Genomic DNA, 26384 nt, shown 5'->3' on the forward strand with positions numbered 1-26384 from the left:
GTCACCTACGCTGCGGCTATGCCTCGGTTCAGATATTTCCGCGAGAAGCTGTGCTGCCCCACCATATCCGAGGTACGAGATGCTTAACCCTCGCTACTTTATTTTTTCCATTCGACGTTCGCGCGCGGTCGTATTCAACCTTTGTAATTCCGCGTATTCATTTTCAAAATCACAATTTCAATCGAGGTCTCGAAAGTTTCGCTGCCGAACGCAAACACTCGCTTATATATATATATAATATATATATACTATGCACCCTAAAAAATGTCTCCTTGTCAAAGTTGTTACAATTGATAAGTCAACGCCTGAATTTTACAAGCGTATGAGGATTGAGGTAAAGGGTGGTTAGAAAATTAAGTTTGAAACCGCAGAAGCAATGAGCCGGAAAAGGGTCATGTCATGTTTTCACCCCTCTCTTTTTTATTTTTTTTATTTTTATTACCGTTCCCTCGTGTGCAGCCACGGCAGATACCCACGTTTCGGTTCGTGTTTGTTGCGAGATTGCGTGCAAGGAACGGCAAAAAAATCAATATGGAAACACACCATTTCACTTTATGGGTAGTGTAGGTGGACACACTACGCGTTGCGCGACGTTACCTGTATACCTACGTATGTACAATGTACATGCCTGAGGGTTTTGTGGTGTTTATTCTAGTAAACGACGGCTTTCCAACGGACCGGACGCCTTATTACCAATCCACACACGCGTCAGATACACTATTCTTTCATACGTTTTACCCATAGCTGCATTTACGAACGCTCGTATATCACCATCACCTTCATAATACAGAGCAACATAATATATATATATATACATATGTAATATATATACGGGAGATACGAGTCTAATTGGAAATACTTCAAGCCAATCACCAAACTCTCAGTGATAGTTCTAAATCGATTCTTTGGATTCAAATCTTCGATTGGAGTACGAGAGGCCAGATGTTTTTGAATTAGAATAAAAACGTAAAAAGGTGTTTGTAAAGTATTTTTAGGGAGGATTGAAACACTTTTCCAAAATCAAAATGGCCGCGATCCGCTCACTTGGCATTTTATTTTTGTTTTAAGATCGTTTTGACTATTCGTTGCTTACTGAGGTTTGTTTTACCGCACGGAGAGCTGTGGCAAGATTAGTTTCGTTATAGTGTTGCTAAAAAAATTGCCTGTGCGGCTCAGTATTACAACGAAGCTTGTAAAATATTCATAATTCAATTCGTCGCTGCAGTCAAGGGTTTCTTCTTTTTATTCTATTCGGTCAAATTACAAAATGCATAATACTTGAGGGTGCCATACCATATGGTACGTCACAGGGTGTAGTATGTATAATATGTTTGAAATGAACGTTGCATATGCGTCATGGGTATGTATATTAAGGCAAAATCGTGACGTCAGCTCGCCGCGTGCGCGTCCCGTATCATTTGTCGCGGTCGAGTTGTTTCTGTATAACAGCGGGTGACGCGCGAATTTCAATTCGAATTACACACTACAGGTATATAAAAACAGAATGCGTTATCGCGAAAGGAACTCGACGAGTATTCCGAATTCAATGGATAAAATAAAACTAACCAAAAAGAAGAAGAAAAAAAAAAAAAAATTGAAAGATTCGTGGGAAAAAGTTTGAACAGTACGATCATAATATATCCTGTCCGTATAATTAGGGCGAACAGGATAGGTGGAATACAATAGCGATTTCAATATGTTTGACACTAGGTGCTTCTTGTTCTTGCTTCGGAGCTACCTCCTGTCCACTACACGTAACGGTGTAACTTTCATTCGTTGTCCCGGAGCACGCGCCGAAATTTAATACCTACCGAGACTCCTCCGTGGCGGGAGACCTTACGTGAACGCAGCCGTCAGTAGACCTGGGCCGTCTGCTGTGTTCATGCTGATGGATACACACACTCATCCATTGCATGGCATAATACCTACTTTGTGGAACATCGGGGCGTTCGTCCGAGTCCGCGTGTCCCTTCTGCTTCTTTGCCCCCGCGCCCTGCGACGGCCAACTATATCGTTTTACAATTTTACGGGATATCCTGTCGCGCGGCGTTACTATCCGCGTAGCAAAGTCACACGTAAATTGGAAATCAACCCTTTGAAACTTTATACATAACAATATCCCGTGAATTTTGTTTCTTTAATAATTCTTGCGTATCGACCTCCGGTACGGATTGATTTACACGTTTTTGTCAATTTTTTACTTCTCATCAGCTATCGCGAATTTTTAACATCTTGGAAACGGCTGGATGAAAAAATTCGATATTTTTATGGGGCTTTGAATTTCAATATTAGCGGGAAGGCTAACCTAAATTGCGGTAGTCAATCTTTTCAGAAACATTATTCGAATCTAATTATACAAGCTAATTTTCAAAATTTTTGAATAGTACAAACATTTTAACATTGAACTTGCGCGTAACCTATTGATTGAAGCAAACGTTCCGAGAATATACACGAGAGTTAAAATACTGCAAGCGGAAACATTTCTATGAAAAATAAAGAAACCAGTTTTCGCGGAAAACATTTTGAGATCATACATGATGGTCGTACACTAACTTATTTAGACTATAGAGCGATAAAAAATACCGTGAAATAAATTGGCCATGTCTTGCCCGTTTCAATTGTGTCCAGCTTGCGCAGTTTAGTCAAATCTGGTGTTTTTATCGGGCCAAAATCCCTATGAATGAGTCTTACAATTAAAACCGTCGATACTGCGGTTAGATCTGTTCGTTCCCGCGCTTTTTTCGCATCAATCCTTTATCCGACTAAAGTTCACCAAACGTTTATTCACTCGGTGATGTACTTTCCGATTAAATTTGTATACGAGAGGTTATAGAGGTTCGAAAGGTAAAAAATGGCGCGGGAAATTTGCTGCTCGAATTCCGACCCTGCTTCTGTTTCGGCGATTGATCGAGGAGGGGTAGATAAATTCGAATGAAGAGTTGCCGCGGCGATGAAAGTTATCCAGAGAAATAATATAGACAAAGAGTGAAGTCTGAATCCGGGGTTTGGGAAATTCGCATCACAGAAAGGTTAAATATATCTGCATACACAGAAATAGAATAGAATACGGGACGGGTGTAGATAATTCCGGAGAGCTGTGAATAAAGCCAAGGTACAAATTTTCACATACAGATCCACAGATGCAACGTTCACAAAGTCGAGGTTGTATTATATACATAGATACACGTATTCGAATAAGGGGGACGAAGTACGACGTACGGCACCGACTAGCAATTGAACTTTCTCAATCGTCTGTACATATTTTAGTCTGACATGTTTGTTACAAGTTTCACTGGCATCCAGAACCAACAGGGATTGTCTCCTCGTCTCATATACACTCATTTCATAGTGTAACCACTGTTCCGATCTGAACTGCAGCCACCTATTTCAAAAGCGAATTATTTTCTCAATAATATCGGTGCTACGTACACACACAGACAGAGTGATCGGTATGCATACGTCGGTACCGAGTGAAGTGAGCGCGTTACAGGGTATCCAACGTTCTATCATTATTTCACCATATTTTTAGAGAGCATTCGCATCCGACATCTGATGTACCCTATATATGTATACGAAATGCATCTCGTACGGAGAGCAGATGATAAAACGCGACGCGTCAAGTTATTCGACTTTTTTTTCCCTTTCCTTTCTTACTCGCAGTCGATAATTAATGTAGCAAGTAATTTTTACCATCAATAACGTTTCGGAAAGTTCAATTTTTCATATACCTACCTGTATAACTATAATACTTATATATTATATGATACCGAGTCGAACTCGTACATCGCATACGCGAGACTCAGAGCTCGGGTCAAATTTTCCTTCGGTTAGACGGTTGATAAAGGTAACTCGATGCACCTGGCATATTGAACGATAAGCTTCTCTCTCTATAAGTCAGTGTTGCCAACCGTATGATATAATTTAGTTGTTGATCTGTACTCCACGTAGTTTCCTCCAACCGCAAATTGTGTGTTCCAGTTTATCACTTACTCCCTACTATTTTTTTTTTTGTAAAGACGAGGGTTCCTTTTATCGGCTGTTGACACGAATTGACTACAAATTAAGGGCCGAAGGACAGGGTTTCAAAAAATAATCGACAACCTCTGTACGCCTGAAACCGTAAGAAGAAACGATGGATAGATAGACAGATAGACAGATAGATAGATAGATATAGTTAGATACATGCATAGATAGATTAAATTTATTTTATCAAAGCAATATTGGCAAATGCAGGTATAAATAGGAGAGAGACAGAAGATACTTAAAAATAAAATGCACAGATTTGAAGAGAAAAGAAAATATTATGTACAGAAAGAGAGAGAGAGAGAGTGCGGAGAAAGAATTGTTGTGAGGGCACAGGAGGGGGGAGCGGAAAAGTTGGCGGTGTGGGGAGGGGAGGTATCAACGCACGTGCGTAAAGAAGTGACTAACATCGTATACCTTGTACTGTATACGCAACCCCGCAAGCGTGCGTCAACCCCCACCTAAAGCGTGGCGATCATCATTACAGATATAAGCTGGACGCGCGTGTACAACTCGTAGGAAAAACCATGTCGGCGACTGGGTATGACGAAAATAACAAAAGAAAAAAAAAATATGCCGGATATTTGCTGTGAAACTCGCCGCTTAACGTCAGAAAATATGCAACCGGAGTTACATTTTTAATACGCTGGAACAGAGAACGTAGGTTCGGTTGCCTAAATGTCGGCGTTGAGCGCGGTGAGTTTCACGGAAAACTTTTGTCGATAATCGATGATTGTTTTGAAAAATTGTAGGAAACACGCGCAGCCATGATTGAAATGACATTTGAATAACCGTGTGATTCGCGCAACGGTTTTACTAATTTGTTTATTACGCGTGCGTTAAATTTACAGAATTGTATGAATTTGTGGAAATATTGTTTGTCACCGCACGTTTATTCGAGTCATGCAATTTGTTTTGTTACTTTGTATGTATGCGCATTGCGTGCTGACTCATCGAATGTAAAAGTGTGAGGAGTCTCGTCTCGTGTCTGGAAATGCATAAAGGCGTAACCCGAGCCAACCTAACCTCAAACGAATTGGAAAAACAGGGTTGCCACCACTACCGTAGTAACAAAGCTGAAGAGGACTAACATTTCCTAAACAGTGTCTGCCCCAATCTTGGCGGGAAAAAGAAGAAAACTTTAAAAATTAAGGTGTAGCGAAAAACTTATTTCACTCACGTATTCGGCTAAAAACAAAAAGTATATACATAAAAAATTCGTTCCGCTTCTTCTACATACTTGGATTTGAAAAAAAAGTGACGTACTACCGAATTACATAGAATAGTTGGTTAATTGTCATTCTAGAAAGATATAATCAGAGACGGTTTATCGTAGGGATTCACGTCAAGGTATATAGTGTACACACGATCCGAACATTTCCTTGCACAATGAATACCCGAAAGCCTGACAAATCCTGCTATCACTTTTCTTTCCGACTATGTATTGTGTGCACCCGAGATGATTTTCGTCTCTGTAGTAAAAACGGTCCGATCAAACGAAAAGATAAACAAACAATGCCTTCACTCCTTTACTTGTGAAACAAAGGAAAAAAAAAGAAATAAATAAGAAAGAAAATTCCTTTCCGCAAATTGCTTGCTTTATTCAACTCTCAAAGCATGAGAATTAAATTAGATATTGAAATATATAAACCAAACGGATAGACAATCGCACCTCTAAATAACCTCTTACATGTAAATTTAGTTTCTTTTTCTTTCTCGATATTTTCATTCTATTTAGTGATTACTTATACATGCTTTGATTTTGAAATTTATGTACTCGTAAGTATACGCAAAATCGAGGAAGGCATTCGTGTAGAATTCTTGCTGTTTATTGTTTATCGCTTGAACGATGGTCGAGTTTGTCTTGTTGAATTTATAATTTTGTATAGTAGGAAAAATAATATACCATCTAGCTCAGGCGTGTGTACTTTTAACATCATCCGCGGAATTTGAAGTGTAAGAAAAAATTATTCTATAATAATTGATCGACGACGAACTGACAGAAGTTTATTTATTCATATATTTATTAAATTTTTTCATCGTATTTGTGAATCATGTAATACGAAAATCCTATTCCTAAATCGAAGTGCCCAGAATTTGAATAATTCTACACTCGTCTACCCGCTGACTGTCCAATATTTCCATTTTCCCGCTAAGATACAACGATAAAAAAGAAATTTATGGTAAAAAAATTTCGTTTCTTTACTAATTGTAAAATCTACGATAATTATAGTATGTACGCGCATGTTTAATACATCTCTGAAGGTATAATAATAATGAGTTTTTCTTTTGCTTTTTTTTTTAATGCAATTCCATACAGAGATATATTTTTGCATTATAAATTATAGATGAGTAAACTGTTGCTTACGGTTAAAATTACGAAAATGCCTTATAAACAAGAAACTAGGAAATGAAAAATTGGCAATTTCAGTTATGTTTCCTATTAGTTTTGTAAGTTGTGTGGGTGCGACTATGTGTGTGTGTCATGAATACTTGTAGAGCGTATGAAATTTATCAACTCGCAATTAATTTTAATCGTGTGTCGATCAATTGATTACCTTAATCTTCGAGTTCGATCTCGACGAATTATAACAATTGAAAATAGAAAACAGAACATTCTGCACACTTCTACCACCAAATTGACGAAAAAATTTTATTTTATCTTTTTTTTTTTTTTTTCTTCAAACATTTATACGTTGGATCGAAAATACGAACTTCGGATTCTGCAGCTGTATGTAAACTGTCAATTGAACGGGAAATTGTAGTCGCTCAAAGGATGAGGTGAACACATCCATACACACATGACAAAATTAATTCCCGGATTGTATTTTCAATTAAGTGACATCAAAACAATGTTATTTATCTGAGGGAAAAGGATTAACTTGAAGCTGTACACGAATTGTCACATATCGTTGAGTATACGCGTTATTTGATCTCGTATCTAAAAAAATTTATAAATGCGTGACGTTCGAACGAGGCACAAAGAAAAAAAGAAAAAAAAAAAAAACCAATGAAAAAATAAAAATGAGAAAAGAGAAAAGTACAAACAACCGGTACACATGATCGTAATGTTTCATTTTAAGCGGATCGTAAAATATGATTGAAAAAAAAGAACCGTAAATTTTACCCCAGCTGTCATCGCGTGTTCCTCTCTCTCTTTGAATTTAAAAAAATTATTTCCTTTATTTTTTTAAAAAAAAAAAAAAAAAAGATAAAGTAAAAAGAAAGATATACAGCAAACAATCCAAATCGTAAATTTCCTTCAAACAGCGCGTTGCACAAAACTTTGTTGGCACTTTCTTTATTTTCAATTTTAGTAGGTATGATGAAAATTTTTAACACTTGTGCAAGTGCGTCTTTGTTTATTATACCTCGTAGCAAGTTGAAATTTGTCTTTGGTTGTAGGAAAATGGAGAAAGAAATTTGATACCGTCGATGATGAGGCGAGATAAAGAGCGAGTGAGATTGAGAGTGAAAAAGGACGAGCGAATGAGAGGATTTAATAAAAGTGAATTAAAAAAAAAAAACACAAGGTGTGTGTCTATCGGTTTGGTTTTAGCGCTAAGCAACTGCTCTGAGAGTGGCGGTGACCCGGACGGCATGCTGGACCCTCACCATCCCGGATCCGGAATCGACACGCACCACCAACAGTTTCACAACTCGTATGGTAATATCACTATCATCATACTATATACCTACCTATATACTACTCACAATAATATCGCTAAATTATCATTAACGTAAGGTATAATTGAAATAACCATTTGATACGCAGTGCAAATTTCATCGATTCATCTATACATTATACGACAAGAATTATTTTCATTTACACTTTTCACGTTATATATGTATACGTAATATAATCAGGGCGGAAAGTGGGACTATAATTCTTTTTTCAATAAAACAAAAAACACGGTCTTATTATCCGCCCTGATACAAAAATTCTTCGGTCGCAATTACGTGACGTAACGCTGCAGATATAACGAAAGGACGAAAACGTTTCTACGGAAAAAACAAAAAAAAACAATGAAATACGCAAATCGGCAAAAGTATACACCGTTTATGTTAATATAACCGTGATGAAAAATAGTTCGAACATTCTTCGACGCGAAACGTAGATTAAACTAAATTTAGGAAAGGAAAATCACAGTAAGTAACCTAAAGCCGATTTCAAAACCTGTTGTCGGCGATTCGAAAGCCAAGAAAGTAAAAAATAGAGAAAATGAAAAAAAAAAAAAATGGTATCGTCGGCGAGTGAATCTTGGGATTATAGGAAGGAAAGTAATCTGGGTAGTTTGCAGGAATTGGGGACTCATTCAAATCTCAACGGTTAAAAAAATTTTCCAATCTATCGTCTACAAAAGTTTTCCTCCCCGTCTCTTCCTACCCCTTTTCAAGACTCGACATTATCCTGCAGGGAAAACATCCCGTTGTATGTAATATACATACATATACATATATGTATATGCATGCATTTATACATATATATATATATATGTAAATATATGTATGCAGTGCAACCATATATATATATATATGTATGTATGTGAAAAAAGTCTGCTGTAGCCAAGAGCCAACAACCAACAACGAACGGCTCCCTGCAACGGTGGAATCTAGAGTCCATTCCTTCTGCTTTTCCTCCTCCCCCCCTCCCCCGACATTTTCCCTCCTTTTTCTTTTCTTCTGTATTTTCTTTTTCTCGCTCCCTCCCCTCCCCTCCCCCCCCCACCCCCTCACACTTATTTTGCTCTCTTTTCCTCTCCTTTCTCTCCTTTTTTCTACTACTTTTTTTTTTTTTTTCTTTACTTCCCTGCACCACCGTCCGCCCCTGCTTCACCCTCCGACGACCCGCCGAACGTCTTTCCAACTTCCCCCCAACGGCCCCCCCGGGAATGGATATTGATTTGTATACAACCCAACTACGGCCCGAAACTCCTGATACAGGTACCAAGAGGTGTCTAATTAAACGTCTAGCGCACACAGGGTTTAGTTTATACAAGTAATATATGATTAGTCGATTATATGTAAAACTTGTATGTACGCATATTGTGTATGTACATGTTGTACAGTTTTCAGATAACCGCATGTAAGTATTGAAAGTAAGGTGTTTTTTTTTTCTTTTTGAAAACTAATCATTTATCCAAGCCGACAAAAAAAAATCCTGTCGTAATCACTTCGGACGACCGTCAGAACAGGATCAATTCGACCGACTGTGTAATACTGTGATAGAAACAAAACAAAAAAAAAACCAATAACAGTATTTAGGTTGAAATTTGTAAAACATTTCGTAATTTTTTCAACTGAATATAGCAAATATTTGTCGAAGATACGGTTAGATGTTTTCAGGCGAACGTACATGACCAGGATTTAACGTATAGGTACGATATATACACATGGAATTATGTGTTATACATACATACGAGTATACTACCACTTTGCACAACAAGCGTGGCAAACTAATTAGCTTCTTGTTAGTTGCATTAATTGGCAGAAAGTTAATACACCTTTGATGTCGGGATGTTTAAAGGCTGACTTTAAGACAGGTACATTAAGCTGATGCTATGCAAAGAGGAATACGTGTACACGTTGTGGTAAGAATAAATGCGCTTCTCCGCATCGCGTGATTATCTTCTTAATCATCGATATTCTCTGAGGCAGCTGTGGAAGGTAGGCAAAGAAACTTCAAGCTTCTTTGAAATGCTTGCAATATGGTATCTAACAAATGTGTAACAATTCATAATAATCGTTTCGTACAAAACAAAGAAAAAAAAAAGAATCGCAGGATGAAGAAACAGTATCTCGATGACAAGTTCAACAGGTTTCTCTTCGAAATAGAATTTCAAAAATTCATGGATAAGCGACATACTCTCTAACCGATCAGTCAAAGGTGAAGTTAATGCAACAATGAAAAAAGAGATGGTCAAAAATACGAGTGCCAAGAGAAGAGAACCGAAGCCGAAACCAATCAAATGGTGATGAATGATAAAAAATTGACGGTCGAATGACTGTCGGACCCTTGGGTCAGTATCCACATGCCTTATTCGTGGTCTACGAAGTAATGTAGTCGTTGAAAATTTGTGCGGGAATATTGCGTGCTTACGGATAGACAGACAGACAGACAGACAGTCAGTCAACAGACAGACAGAAAGTGTAACTTGTGCCAGCGACAGATAGACCGCTAAAACTTTTTCGGTAAAATCAGAGAGGCACGTCACGGTTGTAAAAGTTTTCTAGTTGAACGAGTGTTTAATAGTGTGAATCAATTCCTCGATAACATCAATTGTCTCGTGGTGGATGAATGTAGTCGTACGAATCTCCAGAGCATTGCGATTGTAAATTGTTGATGTGTTTTAGGGTAAAGGCTTTCAGCTCGCGAAGTGGGATGGGGTGAACACGCTTGAAACATCCTGTTTTAAAATCTTTTCTAAGTAGCTAATGCCGTTAAGACGTCGCCTTGTTTTTTAGCCAGGCACTACTCAGTCGACGACCGCTGCGTTACGGGGATGGAGACTTGAAACTTTCGAGCTGGACAATACAGTGAAAGAGATAAATTCGCTCATTGGAATTCGCTCTTCTTCTCGGAGTATCCAGTCGTCGAAATTGAGGATGATATAAACTCGTGAATCTTGATTTTTTTACGGTTCCATAACATAGGTTTGAATTCGATCCTTGCTTTGACTAGAGTTCAATTGTCATAGAAGAACACTCTCAGTTTCATTATTATATTATTTTTATTTCATTTTTTTATTCTTATTAATTCACAGCGGCGTTTGATGGACATCGCAGTAAAAGTTAACGCGTGAATAACAATCTTCGTTAGAAGCGTGAGCGTAAGCTTTGGGCATCGATACACGGTACTCAACTCTGTGAATCGCTCTGAAGAAAGAAGCCCCGCCGCCGCGCGATGCACTGCTAAGTGTTCCTAGGAGTAGATATTTCCAACGTGTGAAGATACATGAATCTTAGCATGTGTGGAAGCATATACCTACGTTCTTTCTCTCTATTCTCTCTTCTTCTTTTTTTTTCTTCTTTTTTGAACGGTGTCAACGCGCCACTTGACGATACATTTCACATGCGAAACGCCTCTGCATTGATCTGGAAGTGCATCAAACCCCGTGGGGCTGAATTACTGGTATTGGAATAATCACTGGATAGGAAATCCAGAGTTAGGGAGATACTCGGTTCACCGTTATACGAGGCTTGGAAAAGTTATGGACAAAACCGTACCTTGCTTCACTCGGATTCGATTATGGTCACAAATCGGAGCTATTCATCAAGTTTCAGGCTTATTGAATGCGGCCTATTAGCTCGTTGGCCAATGTTCGAGTCGTTGGTTCGATGGGATTGGAAAAGCCCGTTCTGTGGGTGACCGGGAATAAAGGTAATATTTCTTCCCGAATCACGTTACGCCCGCGAATCATTCTATCAATGGATTGTCCTGTTCACGACTCTTCCTCTCAAGTCTGCACGAACACGCGACAGTCGAAGAATCTTGCACGTGGAAAGAAAGCAAGCGTATCTACACCCGAAGAAACCGAACATGGTTGTTGGTCCTGGCCAAGCTTGGTTCGGAACATTTTAAAGTCTCTGACTGCTTTTCCAAGTTTATAATTGAAGAACCTTCGACGTTGGAAGTCCGCTCGACATTGGAAAAGAGGGTGATTCCTTCGTCAGCATGAATCACATGTCCGCAACCCAAATTCCAAACCTAAAAATGACAGGCAGCTGCACGTGACTGAACCAGTCAAGAGTCGCTGCTGTTCGCTTAACTCCGAACGCTGAAGCGTCTTTGATGACTCTGGTCTATTTTGCCCTCCACCAGCGGAAGATGGACGTCGTTTCATCAGGAAGTATCGTTATTGTTTTTCACCGGGTGTACCTAACGGTCGTTTGCGTTCAGGTCCTTCCTATTTATGACCGGGTATACTTTCGAGAAAGTCTCTTCAATCGCACTCGACGACCTGGTCTTTACGCGTGACACGTTTCTCTCTAACTGACGGTAAAAATGATCAAAAACGCTTCTTCACTTTGAACTTCAATTCCGAAATTGCCCGGGGAGAATCGAGGATATCGTGATTGACAGTACTTTATTACTGCGATTCTGGATGGTAAAAAATTGGAAAACGAAGAACAGTAAAAATCACTGTGCGTCGTCCTTCTGGTAAGGATGGTGTGTACGCAAAACGGTTTGCGAAAGTATAAAAAATGATGGCTTACGGATAAAAATGTACGCTTCAATAAGTGATAGAACTAATGGTCCGTTATAATTGATAAATCGTGTCGAGTTCGTGCATGCAAAAAGAGTGCTAACCCTCCTTCGGTGTAGACTTTAACCTTTCGATTATATACGCTGGCAAAATGAAAGAGCAGCTTCTCTTTTTTTTCGACCTAACTTTCTCCGACCGTTATGGTTAATTACTTCCCGTTTTTCAAATTCGGCTTCACGACTCTGCGCCCTTAGTCGCCGGTGTGAAACGATTTCCTTCAACTTTTCAAACCATTTTGTGCCGTGCCATAAAACTTCGTCAATTCGGAACGTCATCGGATGTCACCGATTCTTTTCCGAATCAGCAACTGGTACTGTAAACCCGTTCCGGATGGCTGCTGCCACGAGTCTTACTTTTCGTCTAGAAATTCATTTCGGATTCTGGCTGCTGGGCATGTGCACCACAACACACGGGCGGCTACCCCGAGTGCATATAATGAGTTTCCAATAATGGTTGAGCTGTAACCAGTTCTCAACTGGGACCATGACTAACACTGGTTATCCCGACCCAGTGCCGAGGGTTTCTACCCGGAGAAGTGTCAAAAAACTTGGACGTTTGTTCAACTGGGTATTCCAACGATTACCTCGAAATGGATTGAGGCGGTTAGTCCATTGACTTGAATGATTCTCGCACGTGTATATCAATGTCGTCATGTTACGTTTGAGAGATACAAAATTGCGCCCAACCGAATCATCCGTCGTCGCAGCCGCTGGCTTTTTCCGTCCGATTAACCACCTGAGCTACGCGTCCCTGAGCTGCATTTTCTACACGTATCTACAGCTGAAGAAAGATTAGTACAGAGTCGATTTAACTCTGTGCGGTATGGATAACGCGGTATTAAATAAAAGCGGGCTGAAAATCGTCCTCAAACGCACTCTTCTATAAATGCATGTGTCATTGTCGGAGACACAACAAAAAGGGGAATCAAAACGTCCTTGACCATTGCAGTGGAAATTATTTCACATGTGATAGTTCAGCTAATATATTCGTAATTTCATGAAAGAAATTTTGAAATTATGGTTTGTGTCTTGCAGACGGTATATCAACTCGCTGATACACCATAACGTTGTCGCGTTACTTGATGAGCACTTCGGCGGAGCTTTTTACCACCTAAAAGTCATCTGGAACGGTGAGAAAGCCTCTTACTGTACACAGTGCGCCGCTAAATATGTCCCAGGTTTATAAAACCCCGGGCGAATAGAATATATCGTCCTTACACACGCTGTATATTTTGCTACGTTGTCTCCGTGTATATACGTATATATATATATATACGTATATGCAGGTATAGTCGCCCCACTACAAACCAAACCACACTCCATTACTACCTGCCTTATATCCTATATTTGTACCGACTTATCGATCGTGTAAGCCAAACGACTTTTAAAAGTGAGACCAAAGAGATATTCAGCCGACAATTTGTTGTCATTGATTTCACAGGAATGACTCAATCATTCCTAACGTAGTGCGTTACTGCATTTGGAATCCGTTAATTCCTTCATTCGGTGAAGAATCATCCATAAATGGGTCTTTTGAATTTCAACAAAATAGGAAAAAAGAACTTGGCGTGAATATTTGAGTAGCGAATTTGTCTTTTGACGAAAGAAACGAACCACCTCCCAGTCAACTGTTGTACTAAGTCAACTGTGAGCAATAAGCGTTCTACCTCGTTCAGCGGGTGGATAGATAACGTTTTCCAAACTATTTGTCTGGGTCGTCAAGGAATCGTTGTGTACCCAAAGTAGACGACTGGTATCGATTTGCACTTATACCACACGGAGGGCCAGTGCCAGGCTCATCATGTTGTGGCACTATGCTGCGTTTGATTCGAAGCACTACGTGAATCGCCATTACTGCATTAAGCGATGCAAGGATCTTTTTTCGAATTCAGGTGATCGATTGGAGTTTAAATCTTTAAGCACGCAGGGTACCGGTGCCTAAGAAGTGAATCGATTGTTTACAATGGGTTTGATGGATCATATATGTACCCTGGATAATCTTTCATCGTTTAATCAAGCGTTTCAATGATCTCGAGAATTGGGGTAGGGGTAACGAAAGTGAAATAGCCGTCGTCTCCTCCTAAGTAATATCCGCGTCATTTCTTCCTCCGTAGACTGAAAATTCTCATTTCTATACGCACCATTCATGCAGATTTTCTGTTACCAGGAAATTATTTCTACCCGTTTCGTACGTTCGATTAACAATTGGTGGCCGTATAATCGAACGTTAACTTTCCTCCAGCAGTATATAATAATAAATCTGCAGAAATAGGATTCAATTTTCACTGGTATACGAATGTTTTGAACGACGTTCCGCATGCCGACCAAAGAAGTGATTAGACGGTCCATCAAAAAATTGATATCCTTCAACTGTACAAGGTGGCATAAATCTTCGAATTCAGTTGGAAAAAGACAACAAACCATCCGTGACTTACACTCGAGCAACGTTTTGAAAATAAGTCTATACCATTATACCCAGAAGAGAGTTTGACGGTCGGTGCATTGGCCAGTTAGTTCAAGTTTGTCGATAAACAAATGAGTGTTACTAAGTCAGGATGATTGAATTCAGGAGAGTCCTGGTGGCGTTGAGTAGCAGTCGGACAGGAAAGGAGGATATAGAAGGGGTTGGTTGGTTGGTTCAGTTCTAGCCAGTACATGGCAGATTAAAGAGAAATGGCTACAGGTTCATATTGATTTTTGTCCTCAGTTCGCCTAGTGGTTGGAGTGGTGGGTAGTCGGTAAAGGTAGGGTGGAGGGTGGGTTTCACCCCATCACTAACGTCTATCTATCTGTCTATCTACCTATCTTCCTCCTTCTCCCTCTCTCCCTCTTTCGCTCGTCAGGGTGTCTCTTGCTGTAAAGTGCAAGAGCCGAGAGAGAGTCTTTGGCTTCAGGTAGTAGCAGCTATACCACCACACCTACTGGCACGTCCAAGATTTCGTGCTTGATCCCAAAAGCACCTATGGTCACACAGTATCCGAACCTGTACATTTTCATTCTACTCCCCTTTGCCCGACATATTCCTTTCCACATTAGAATCGATTGAAATATTCTTCGAGCCTCGAAAGTTTGACCAAATTCGTGACGCTTTACTATTATCAGGTTTCCTGTGCGTTTCAAGGTCCGCACTTCGAGATATTAGCAAACACAATTCGACGCCATTGAGTAATTAGTTAATTGCAACAGAGTCTTGATATTGCACCTCTGAAATGCGTTTCTCGTGTACCAGTAGGTATATTCTTCCAAATCGATCACCTGCTGGTGTTTCGTATCCAAAAGGACGGTGAAGGGGGGGGGGGGGGGGGGGGGGTCGTCTAATTGGAATTGATTCATTATATGTCGGTGCTGTTCACCAATCGGGGAATGAATTTCGACAATACCATTAAACTATACATGGATGTAATTATTTGGAATTATCTTTTCAGTTCTTGATATCATTCCTCTTTATTGTTATTCTTCCTAACTGAATTTTTTCCCCGTGTTTTAAATAACCCGCAAACATTCCTACAGCAGGTTTTATTTTCAACAGGAAAATCGTTCCTCTCGTTCGTTTAGGGTCAAGTTTCGAATGGCTTCATATATTGCAGACCGGTTCAATCCTGCGCAAAACGCTTAATGCCTCTGTCCCGATGGACGGGTAAGTAAAATAAAAAAACAAAACAAAAAAAAAAAAATGAAAAAAAAGCTTCGACAAGCTATACGTTCCCTGAAAAATGCTATTAATAGAATATTATATAACGGTTTATAAAAAGCCGGCAGTGAGAGAGGAATCGAGGTTCGAAGAGACTAGGGTTGGGCACAAAACCACAGCAACGTTACTGAAACGATGGAGGTTGTACACCCGCATGATGCTGTTCTGCAGAGCCCAGAGCCTGGACCAAACTGATGGAATGCCAGAACTTTTTTGTAATTAAATTTTTCCTGATAGCGACTCGCACAGCTGCCTGGCTGCCCGCTGCCTGTCTGGTGGGCTGACCTTAGCCACTTCTGGCCCTGCCTAACCGGGTTCTGCAAAGTAAAAACTCTGAACACATCCGCTCCAGGGTTAAACCGGAATACTCCGACCCCGAGCTGGAAGAGTAGAAAAATGCTCATGGGCAGCTAAATTTCAATCCAAGAGGCTGAGTCGAGCCGTCGGAAATACATCAAGGATTAAACAAGGTGCCAAAGGTAGTACCAAAAGTAGCAAAACAAACTGTGGGGCAGAAACTTTTGAGGTCCGTGATCACCATCCAGTGTCAATTGTGTCCCATGAGCGAAATTGGCATCACGTAGTGTTTCAGATGACTCGTGACCAGTTTATTTTACGGTTTGTGTTACCACATAGGTTTCAGTAATCTGGTTATTTCTCAAGGCTGGCAGTTGGATATTAGAGGTGGTGATCACTAGCTCGTGTCATTTGTACTCCATGAGAGAGATTGGCCTCATACAGTGTATGAGATGGTTCGTGACCAGTGTATTTACTGATTTAAGTACCACATGGGTTTCAGTAATCTGTTTACTCCTCAAGGCCCGCAGTTGGATACTAAAGGTGGTGATCAACTCGTGTCAATTCTACTTCACATCTAAAATTGGCATCATACAGTGTTTCAGATGGTTCGTAACTAGTTTATTTTATGGTTTGTGTACCTACGGGTTTCAGTGTTCTGGTTATTTCTCAAGGCTAGCAGTTAGATATCCAAGTGAGCTAAGCAAACGAAATGAACTTCATAAACATCGGAAATCCGACCGTGTAGTGTGTCTGGCATTATGTATGGAAAGGAGGCAAAACGCGTATAACCGAGCGTCCCTGCACCCTTTTTATCTCCCCTTACCAACCGCCCTCCGTCACCCCTTTCCCCATCCCGGCTTTGGGTTTTCGATAAATGAAAAATGTGTAATTTTTTATTAATTCTGCCTTTATTAATTCTCGCGCAACGAGCAGAGCGAGCGGACGGCAGTTGGGCGCTGCTATCCGGCAGACGCTGCGACCGAGGCAATAGAAGAGGAAGAGGGAGGTGAGGTGGAGCTCTGAAACGTGGTGCACCACTACTGCAGCAGCACTGGCGCTCGCCTTTTTCTACCCACTTTACCTATATACTCTATGTACATATATTTCTGCACAGATACAGAGTCGTTGTATACGTATGAGAGAGGTATTTTACCACCACCTATACCTACGCCTGTACATGCCTATATGTGCAGGTATCTATGTACCTATATACGTAGATATATCGACGCTTATTTTTAATATTGATGTACGGCGGCTACCGCGATAGAAAACGACGGAGAGAAAAGCTTCGGGGGTTGGTAACCGGGTGCCGCTTGGCCGGGGGAACTTCAGCCGCGGTTACGGCTCCCGATCTCTCATTATTAAATATACGCTTTTGCCGCCCATTTTCGTCGTTCCTCTTGTAGGATAGAAATGCTCGTCGAGTATACGATCCTCCGATGTTTCTACACTTTGGTAGTTATACACTTTACGATCGAGTCTTGGGGGAGGGTTTTTAACGACACCATCTTTGGATTGTTCCGTTGACTTGAAAGTAGAAGCGCTTCTCTTAGATTCATCTGATTTGACTGAAGTACACCTCGACTTGACAAAAGCCCGTGCAAAATGTACACACACTGGATCGTGTCATCTAATATATAAAATCCATGCATGGTCCTAAATGTGCCTTTAGTATTCCAGCCAACAACGAGCCCAATAACATCCCTCCCGATTTTCGATGAGTTCAAGAGCACGTGTACGCAACGACCGGTCGACGGTCATCGTATTTGACTGATTGTAAACGCGAGCTCTCCTTTTTCAGTTATCCATCATTAGCCGTATAAGTCGTAACAATTGGCGCTCGGGCGTAACGAGTGACTGTTTCTTTTTTTTCGATACGGATCAACCCTTGACTATCCCGTAATTCCGAAAAAGATCCATGCAGGACAGTTCCAAAGTGTTTGAACGAGGAGCTGCACTGGTTCAAATGGGTGATCACATTATTTTGCGATTCGAGGATGCGCTGAGATCGCTGATAAGGCCAACGTCAACTCCGAGTAGGATTCCTATGCCCGTTCGAGTGTGAATCCAAGAACTTACTGATACCAAGTCCCACCGGTTTCTCGCGACTGACTGGGTTACTCGGAGTTCCCCTCCTTCCACCCTTGCAGAGTCTGGCTCTCCACCCCATTTAGAAGAGTCTCCCTATCTCGTTCCCTAGCTCCGCCAGTAGGCATTGCATCCTTCCCTTGCCTCGTCCTGCGCTCGAAGCCAGCAACGTCCATTCTTCGAGCATCATCGGGACCTGGAGAAAGCCGAACAATCAAACTATGATGCAACTGGCACGTACGTGAGAGATACGCTCCTCCCGTGACGTCGCGACGACTTGATGCTGGCTATTGATTACATTCGACGTGAGACAGCTGCTGATTATACCCGCTCCAGGAAATTTCGTCTCTTTCTTTTCGCAAAGAAATCACCGACTCGATGACACTATGCGTCGAAATTACACCGCTCGCATTTCTCTTTTGCGATATTCACCTTTTATCCATACACCGAGTGTCGGTATCGATTGTTGACGTTCGATACACTACGGGGTGAGTGAGGGAATGGAGCATCCCATCTTTCTCAATCCATATTAATCATGCCTTTGGACCATGTGCTTTTTCAACCATTCATCAATTTCGAAGGATTTTCACATCTCCTACCCAGCAAACTGAAAACCACCTAGAGCCGGCCTGGCACTCTTGTGATATATATTTAAACACCCTCTCGCGTCGGAAGCTGACGCGACGGTGAAACAGATCACGGTGTTGCCTTTAGCTTACCGCATAACCATCGTCGAGAAACCCTGCGTTGTGGGTATAGGGAGTAACATTTTCGCTGCGCGAATAATTAGATGCCCGTCAATCCTTACGCCAGCCGTCCAAGCATAAGCTTCCACTATCCGACAAAGAACGAAGTCTAAGTTACCAGAAAACAAGATCACCACAGTTATAATTGGCAATGAAGGATCTATGCTCAAGCTGTCGAATCAAAATACCGTCCTCAAAACTGGGAAGTGACGCGTTAAAGACACAATCAACCATATCCATCGGTGCACGCATTGCCGATACAGCTGTGATTCTAATTCGTGATGAAGCTGTGATCATCCGATCGAAGATACACATTCGTTCATTACCCGTTGGATGCTACGCGAAACTCGCGGCAGCAGCTATCCGTTGATATGTAAGTTGTTGGACTGGGAACACGGAAGATTGGGAAGATTGTGAAGATTGGACTGACAATGAGTTGCACAGCCAGTGTTCATTAATCGGTGGGATGCAGTCGAAGAGGTGAAAATCGCTGGTGAAACGTTCACGGAAGTGGAAAAAGAAAGGTAAAGGAGACTTGAGTTGATATTAGGGTAAAAAAAAAGGTTGATGTTACATTTTCTATAATCATTCCAGTGTATACCAAAGGGTGTACATGTACGTTGAATATTTGAGAGGCAATCTCCTCCTTGCCCCCCTCCCTGTGTGCAGCAAATCCACACATATACTCGACTAGGGCACGTCTATCTGCCCCGTTCAGTCCGTTCGATTTCGTACTCGAAATATGACGAACGAAGGCCGGCGGTTGGTTTCAACTCGATTCGAGACTTTCCATACCCAGTCTAGCCTGGTTACGGGTCTGGTGGGGCGCGATGGTGTGGCGAGCGAGTAAAACGCGGTTCGAATATTGGAAAAATCCGGAGCTGAAGAAGGCTCCCTATGCCGGAGTTGGTATGGGGGAGTCCAGAGTGGAGGGACCCATAGAGGCTCAATATGCACATAAATACAATACCCTCACGTATCCTGGCCAGCCAAACTACCCATGCCAACATACCCCTTGCCCCACCCACCGACCGACGTCCGTATTATTATATGGAGACGTATACACGTATTACTCATACGTACATGCGGCAGACCATTTGACCCAGGCCAGCTTGACCCTGCCAAGTCAAATCATCGTCGAATGAAACAGGTAAGCGTCTGGAGCAGTTAGGATATCTGGAAAATTGACTAGTTTTATGAAGTTGAAATTGGAGTGACGCGATGGAAGAAAAATCGCTGTTTCCCAACCTCAGGATAGTCGAAGGCGTTTCATTTTCACAGCAAGGTAGATGAACCGGTTTTGATCGGCTTAGTACCGATAGTGTCCGTTGTTTGATTCAGTTTGGCCATATTCGTTATACGTGAAATAGGAGGTTATGTTCACAAGACCAGTGCAGAGGTGCTTTGATCAACGTAAACACTGTTTTTTGTAACAATGAAATTTGACAAGTGTTGAAACTTTTGCTGAGAACATTGCTCAACGTTGGATTGTAGTCGGGAATTGCGTGATTAGAGAAACCGAAAGAGACGTTATAAAATACAGAATTCGATAAAGACGTAGCAAAAAATTAAAAAATGATCACAAAAACCATCATGAGTTGGTGCTAATGGATTCTCAGACGATATTAAAGTCACGTAATCATGATTTTTTTCTTTGGTAATGCACGTACGTTATTAAAATAACGTTACGAATCTCAACCTCGTCTAATTTTTTTATGCCTACGATAGCTGAGAAGAACAGAAATTTTAGTTACAAACCAGCGTCGTCGAAGAATGTTTGAACTATCCGATCACCGATAAACATATCATGTTGACAAAGTGCGGGACTTTTACTTGCGCTTTTACAACGGTCTAACTTTCAGCAAAAAGTGGTGAACGATTTTTTTTTGCTGAAGAAAAAACTCTTCGGCGGTTTGTACTTTGTACATACTTTACATTATATACCTACTTTACGAGTGTATAATAAGTCCTATATAATGTCCGGAGCAAATTGTCCCTGTATGTCGGAAGGCATTTCTGTATAATTTATAGGAACACCTCGCGTCAACTCGGGCTTCAATATTTCGCGACACGATGATTGGCTATAAAAATAATGATAGTAATACTTTGTTTCACGTTTATATTTATGTACATATATACATACATATACTCATATCGCTTATTGCCATTGTTTATATATATATATATGTATACACACATCTATTATCCCATGCACCATAGCTTTATATTTATATTTTCACGTAAATAATTACACGTATATTGTTATACATAATTATAATGCATTATATACAAAATCAATTTATGTCAATTAAATCGGTATCGGGACGTTTCTTTTCTTTTCACCTCAAACTTCGCAAGTCTCTCGCCCTTATTTACCTAGTCTTACAATGAGATTGAACCTGGTAGTGTATCATAGATCGTGGAGTAAAAATTTCTACCTTGTATCATTTTTCGATACTCAACAATGCGAGCGTTAAGCCACGTATTAAAATGTAGTCAAGGTGATCAAATGAAAGCTCATCTCGAAGTTCAAATATGACTTTACACTTTTGAAACGTTTTCTTAATTTTTACCTGAATACGAGATACTTGTTGATCGGATCGTGCAATGCTTGTTAATCTTTTGATTTTGAAAATCTAAATTTCACGATGAACTTTTGCGACTTGATAGACGGAATTTCAGATAAAAAATATACAACAATATCGTTTTTTTATTTCTTTTCTTCAAGAACCACATTTAAATTGAGGCACTGGTGGAGATCGCCTTGTAATTTCACTCACTCAGCCATGTTTCTTTGAACCGCTTGTTACTACTGCTTCAAATGATTATGAATGTAGAAAATCACACGAATATTTATCTAATCAAAATTTCTTTCAGGTTCGCGTCATCTTTTTACCAAGCATTTTTTCACGACTGTGTAATACATCGTTCCGTGGTAACTTGAATAGAGGTGAAAAAATTAAAAAAAAAAAAAAAACAAATTCAGAATTGCCAAGAAAATGCTTGGTAAATTTGCTTATTCGTCAAACGTGTACAAAATGAAAAATTTTAAAAATGATGATCCTCGCAAAATTCAGGAATACTTATATATAAGTGTCACACATGACGAAAAATCTCGAAATTTTGAAACAGGGTCAATTGTTGGATTGTGTTTCGAAGGAGGTTAATCTACCGTCTGTATTAAAGTCGGTTTGAAAACGATTTGACAGCCACAGAGCAGTCCGAACAATATACGCTCAAGAGGATGATATAGTCAGTCCTTACCGACCGAGTAAAATTTCAATTGTTTTCGCTATTATCTGCAGAGCCTATGCGTCATAATTCAACTTGAAATGCCAAACAATAATATCAAAAAACTTGTTTGTTTCATGCAAGAATACCGTAAGAAAGTTCATTTCGGAAATTCGTGCAGGAACACATCTTGTTGTGGAAAAAAATTTCCTCACTCGATTATTCAACGATGCATAGACTCTGCAGAGACAATAGTCAAGATGTACAACATTTTACTCGGTCGGTAAATACTGATTACAGAATCCCCTTAAATATACCACAGCAGGATTATTTTTATACTTTATTGTATCAAATCCAATTAATATCTGAAAGAAAATTTTTTTTAACAATTGATCGGCACATCATAATCGTTAAAGTTATTGGTGCTGTTCTTATTATTATTATTATTATTATTCTCGATATTATTCTTATTCTTCTCATTATCATTCTAATTATTGCTGTTGGTATTATTATTATTATTATTATTGTTGTTGTTGTTGTTGTTGTTGTTGTTATTATTCTTATCATAACAGCTTGGTAACAACGGAGCTGCAGCTAGCCTTGTGTATATATTGCGATCGTAACAATAATATCGCACTCTTCACAATGAATTAATCTCGTTTCGAATTTAGAGTGGACTCTATTCGTAGTCATGGAACTCGGGTAAGCGGGTCACAAGGCCCAAATTATATACAGGGCCCACAATAATATAATTTAGTCAGGGATGAAATTTAGGTGTTCGCATAACATCTTCAATGCTGAGCTGGTAACGAACAATTGCGAGAAGTGCGCACTCATCGCCGAAGTTTACTCTCCTGTTTAATAATAAGAAAAAAAAAAAAAAAAAATTTACTTTCTCCTTTTTCTATACCCAATATCGATTTCATCCGTATATATAATTACCTCGGGTATTTTAATACCCGTGTTTCTTTTACCAATGAAACTTGAATTCTGAATCATTTCTCCCCACACGTCCATTCGTCTACTTTCGATAGTTTCGTTCAAGATTTATTTCACGCTTTTGTTTTTTGTTTTTTGTTTTTTTATTCCTTCCTTCTCTTTATCTAACGAGAGTGAAATAGGCGCAAGACCGAAGGATCGATTTGTCCAGTTTGGTAGACGGAGAAGAGTGTGGGAAAATCGGAATACCGGCAGTTGGTTTTGTATCCGACGGGGTTGATGGTGTATCCTCGAAGATTTGTGGATAATTGTTTGTCAAAACTGTTCGGTTGAACCTTCCAATGTGTTTTGCATTGCAGACTGCCAGATGAGAAATGTTAACGTGAGATCAGTCAACTCTAAAAGAAGGAAAACACCCGCTTCCTCCTGCTTGTGAGTTTCTCGATTCGGTGTTCATAATTCCACTTTACTACAATATTGTTGTATGAAACAAAACATAACCAAACCTGACCTGATATACATTCATATATATATTTATACATATATATTTATATATACATTTATCGATATAAATGCTTCTGTGTATATATGTATATAAACGTATATGTATATACATATATACGCTGTGTGTATTTATACAAGTATAACGTTATCGCATTTATAAATATATATTATACGTATACACCTGTTGTATTAATTTTCGTTCAACAACTCAAATTACCTCCTTGCTTTACATCATATACACATACAATTATATTGATAGATTGATTGATCGGTCCGTTTTTATTCATTGATCGATCAATTAATTTATCGATTATTCTATTTGACTCGTTCTTTGTACGAATGATTATAATACACGCACACACACAGACACACACACATATATATTACACAGTATACTAAATGCAGCTTATATTTTCCATGTATGCAGTTCGATTAGTCGATTCTTTCAATTCATTTTGTTCTCATTCCTCCAACAAAAAGAGAAACAAAAAGAACATTGTCAACAACAAGGTCACAGCGTCACACTGTCAACAATTGGATTTGAGTAGCCGCAAAACTTTTTTCTTTCTTATTTCATCTCCTTAAACACACGGACGCAACCTATGAAATACAAAATTGTAATTTAATATCTATTTTCAAATTCTTAGATTTGACCTCACTACGATTCATAAAAAGTAGGATCGCTTGTTGGAGTTGATACGCTTTTTTGTCGCGGCCCGTCTATGCCTTTGAATCGAAAGAAAAAATAACTATCCGTAGTTTTGACAGTGTGACAATCGCTGTGAGGCGGGGAAAAAACGAAATAAATTGCATTCGGAAAAAAAAAAACACGTAACAATATCTCTATAATTCCGGTATTGCTGAGCAAGGAATTTCTTCGTTTGTCTTTTAAACAAAAAATTTACCTCCCCAACTATCTCGAAATAATTCAATCAATCCGGGTCGGTTTTTTTTTTCTTTTTTTTTGTTTCTTCAATTTTCGGTTAGGGAAAAAATATATATATTTTGTTTTGTACCGTTTTCATTTTTCATTATCCACAGCTTCGAGAGAAAATTGATAAAAAATAAAAAAAATTCGATATTAACAACCTGCAAGATTCGCGATTAACGATTTTATTATCGCACGATTTAATTCGTGACCGATATGATTCCTTGCGCCAAAAAATCCATGGGGAAAAAATGTCAAGGTATGTGTGAAGAAAAAGAAATACGTAATTCTTTGAGAAAACATAACGATCACTTTCGTACAATTGTCGCAACATCTCGCAGACGTACGCTGCGATTTGTTGCTAAATATAAAATTCCAACGTCGATTGGTTTATATAATATCAGACTTGTCATATCTGCACAAGGATCTTGGTGTTCTGAGATTGTAGGCCTCAATCACAGGACATCCGTCCCACGTGCCAGTTATCGTCAAGTCTTTTATACCACTAAACCGTTTATCCGCGCCATGATTTTATGGCGCACGGAATCAATCGATCGAATCTTCTTTAATTGTTTTCGATGACGGGGGTCGGTTTTTTTTTTTTTTTTTTTTTCCTTTTTCTGTTTCCGCCTTTTTTTCAAACACCCGGGATTATTACCGTTGCTTTTCTTCTATCCAATTCGTTCGTCTCCGCGAATCGAGGATCATTTTTTCGCACGCGTGTAACTTATTCGATACGAACAAACAAAATGTCGACTTTACGTAGCGGATGAAAAAGGTTTTCACCTCAGCAATTTTTCTTACATTTTTCTGTTTTGCCCACAAAAACACGGATCATCAAATTTTTTTTATTTTTTTATTTTTTTATTCTTCCCGTCACCGATGATTTTCGTCGCAGCTTTACATTTTTTATTTTTTTTTTATTTTTTTCTTCTCTTCTCTTCGAATATTCCTCACCATTAATAAACATTCGTTTTGAGCCAGCTATGAAACATATATCATCCCCTGCACGCTCGCTGTACCTTGTATGAAAACGTATATAAATTATTATGAATCTTATATAACTGCTGACATATTATTATCATTATTATTATTATTATTATTATCATCATCATTATTATCATTATTATTATTGAAACGTATCTTGTTGCTGCTTAGTAAACTTGTGAGCTTTAGAGAACAGAAAAAAAAAAGAACAAAAAACACATCAAAATTATTCATTTGATATGACGATGAGAAAAGTTTATTGAAGATTAATCATAACCAAAAACAAACAAAAAAAAAAAAAAAAAACAGTATCGTACGGGGGCATTTTATTGAGAAGCCGCTCAGTGCTGCTCTTGCTATTATTTTATATTATTGCCGCTACTGTTCGTATGAAATATATGAATATGTACAATAAAAAATACAATACGTTGTAATAAAACGTGGGGTAATGAACAACCGTGACTATACATATATATATATATATATATAATTATATATATTTATATGTATGTATGTATATTTATATTATATTATTTAAAAAGAAAAATGGCAGCCTTGCGCAGGATGTAATGTATGTATATACTATATACATATATATATATATATATATATATATATATATATATATATATATATATATATATATATATACACATACATTTTTTATCCATTGATGCGAAA

The 26384-nt window shown here is 39.2% G+C and overlaps 1 protein-coding gene across 3 annotated transcripts in view; it reads left to right on the plus strand.

Moving 5' to 3' along the window:
• The window catches only part of LOC107225135 (one cut domain family member 2), a 42071-nt gene that overhangs the window by 4438 nt on the left and 11249 nt on the right, over positions 1-26384 (plus strand). Inside the window, exons 2-3 of one of the 3 annotated variants that reach the window (XM_046739309.1) lie at positions 7583-7690; positions 23644-23716. The exons of 1 other annotated variant lie outside the window; for it this stretch is intronic. In XM_046739309.1, the coding sequence (XP_046595265.1) occupies positions 7583-7690; positions 23644-23716 (181 nt within the window). The remainder of the gene's footprint in view (positions 1-7582; positions 7691-23643; positions 23717-26384) is intronic. One more of the 3 variants, XM_046739307.1, reaches the window with a different exon arrangement.

This window comes from Neodiprion lecontei, chromosome 5, assembly GCF_021901455.1.
Source record: "Neodiprion lecontei isolate iyNeoLeco1 chromosome 5, iyNeoLeco1.1, whole genome shotgun sequence".
NCBI lineage: Eukaryota > Metazoa > Arthropoda > Insecta > Hymenoptera > Diprionidae > Neodiprion > Neodiprion lecontei.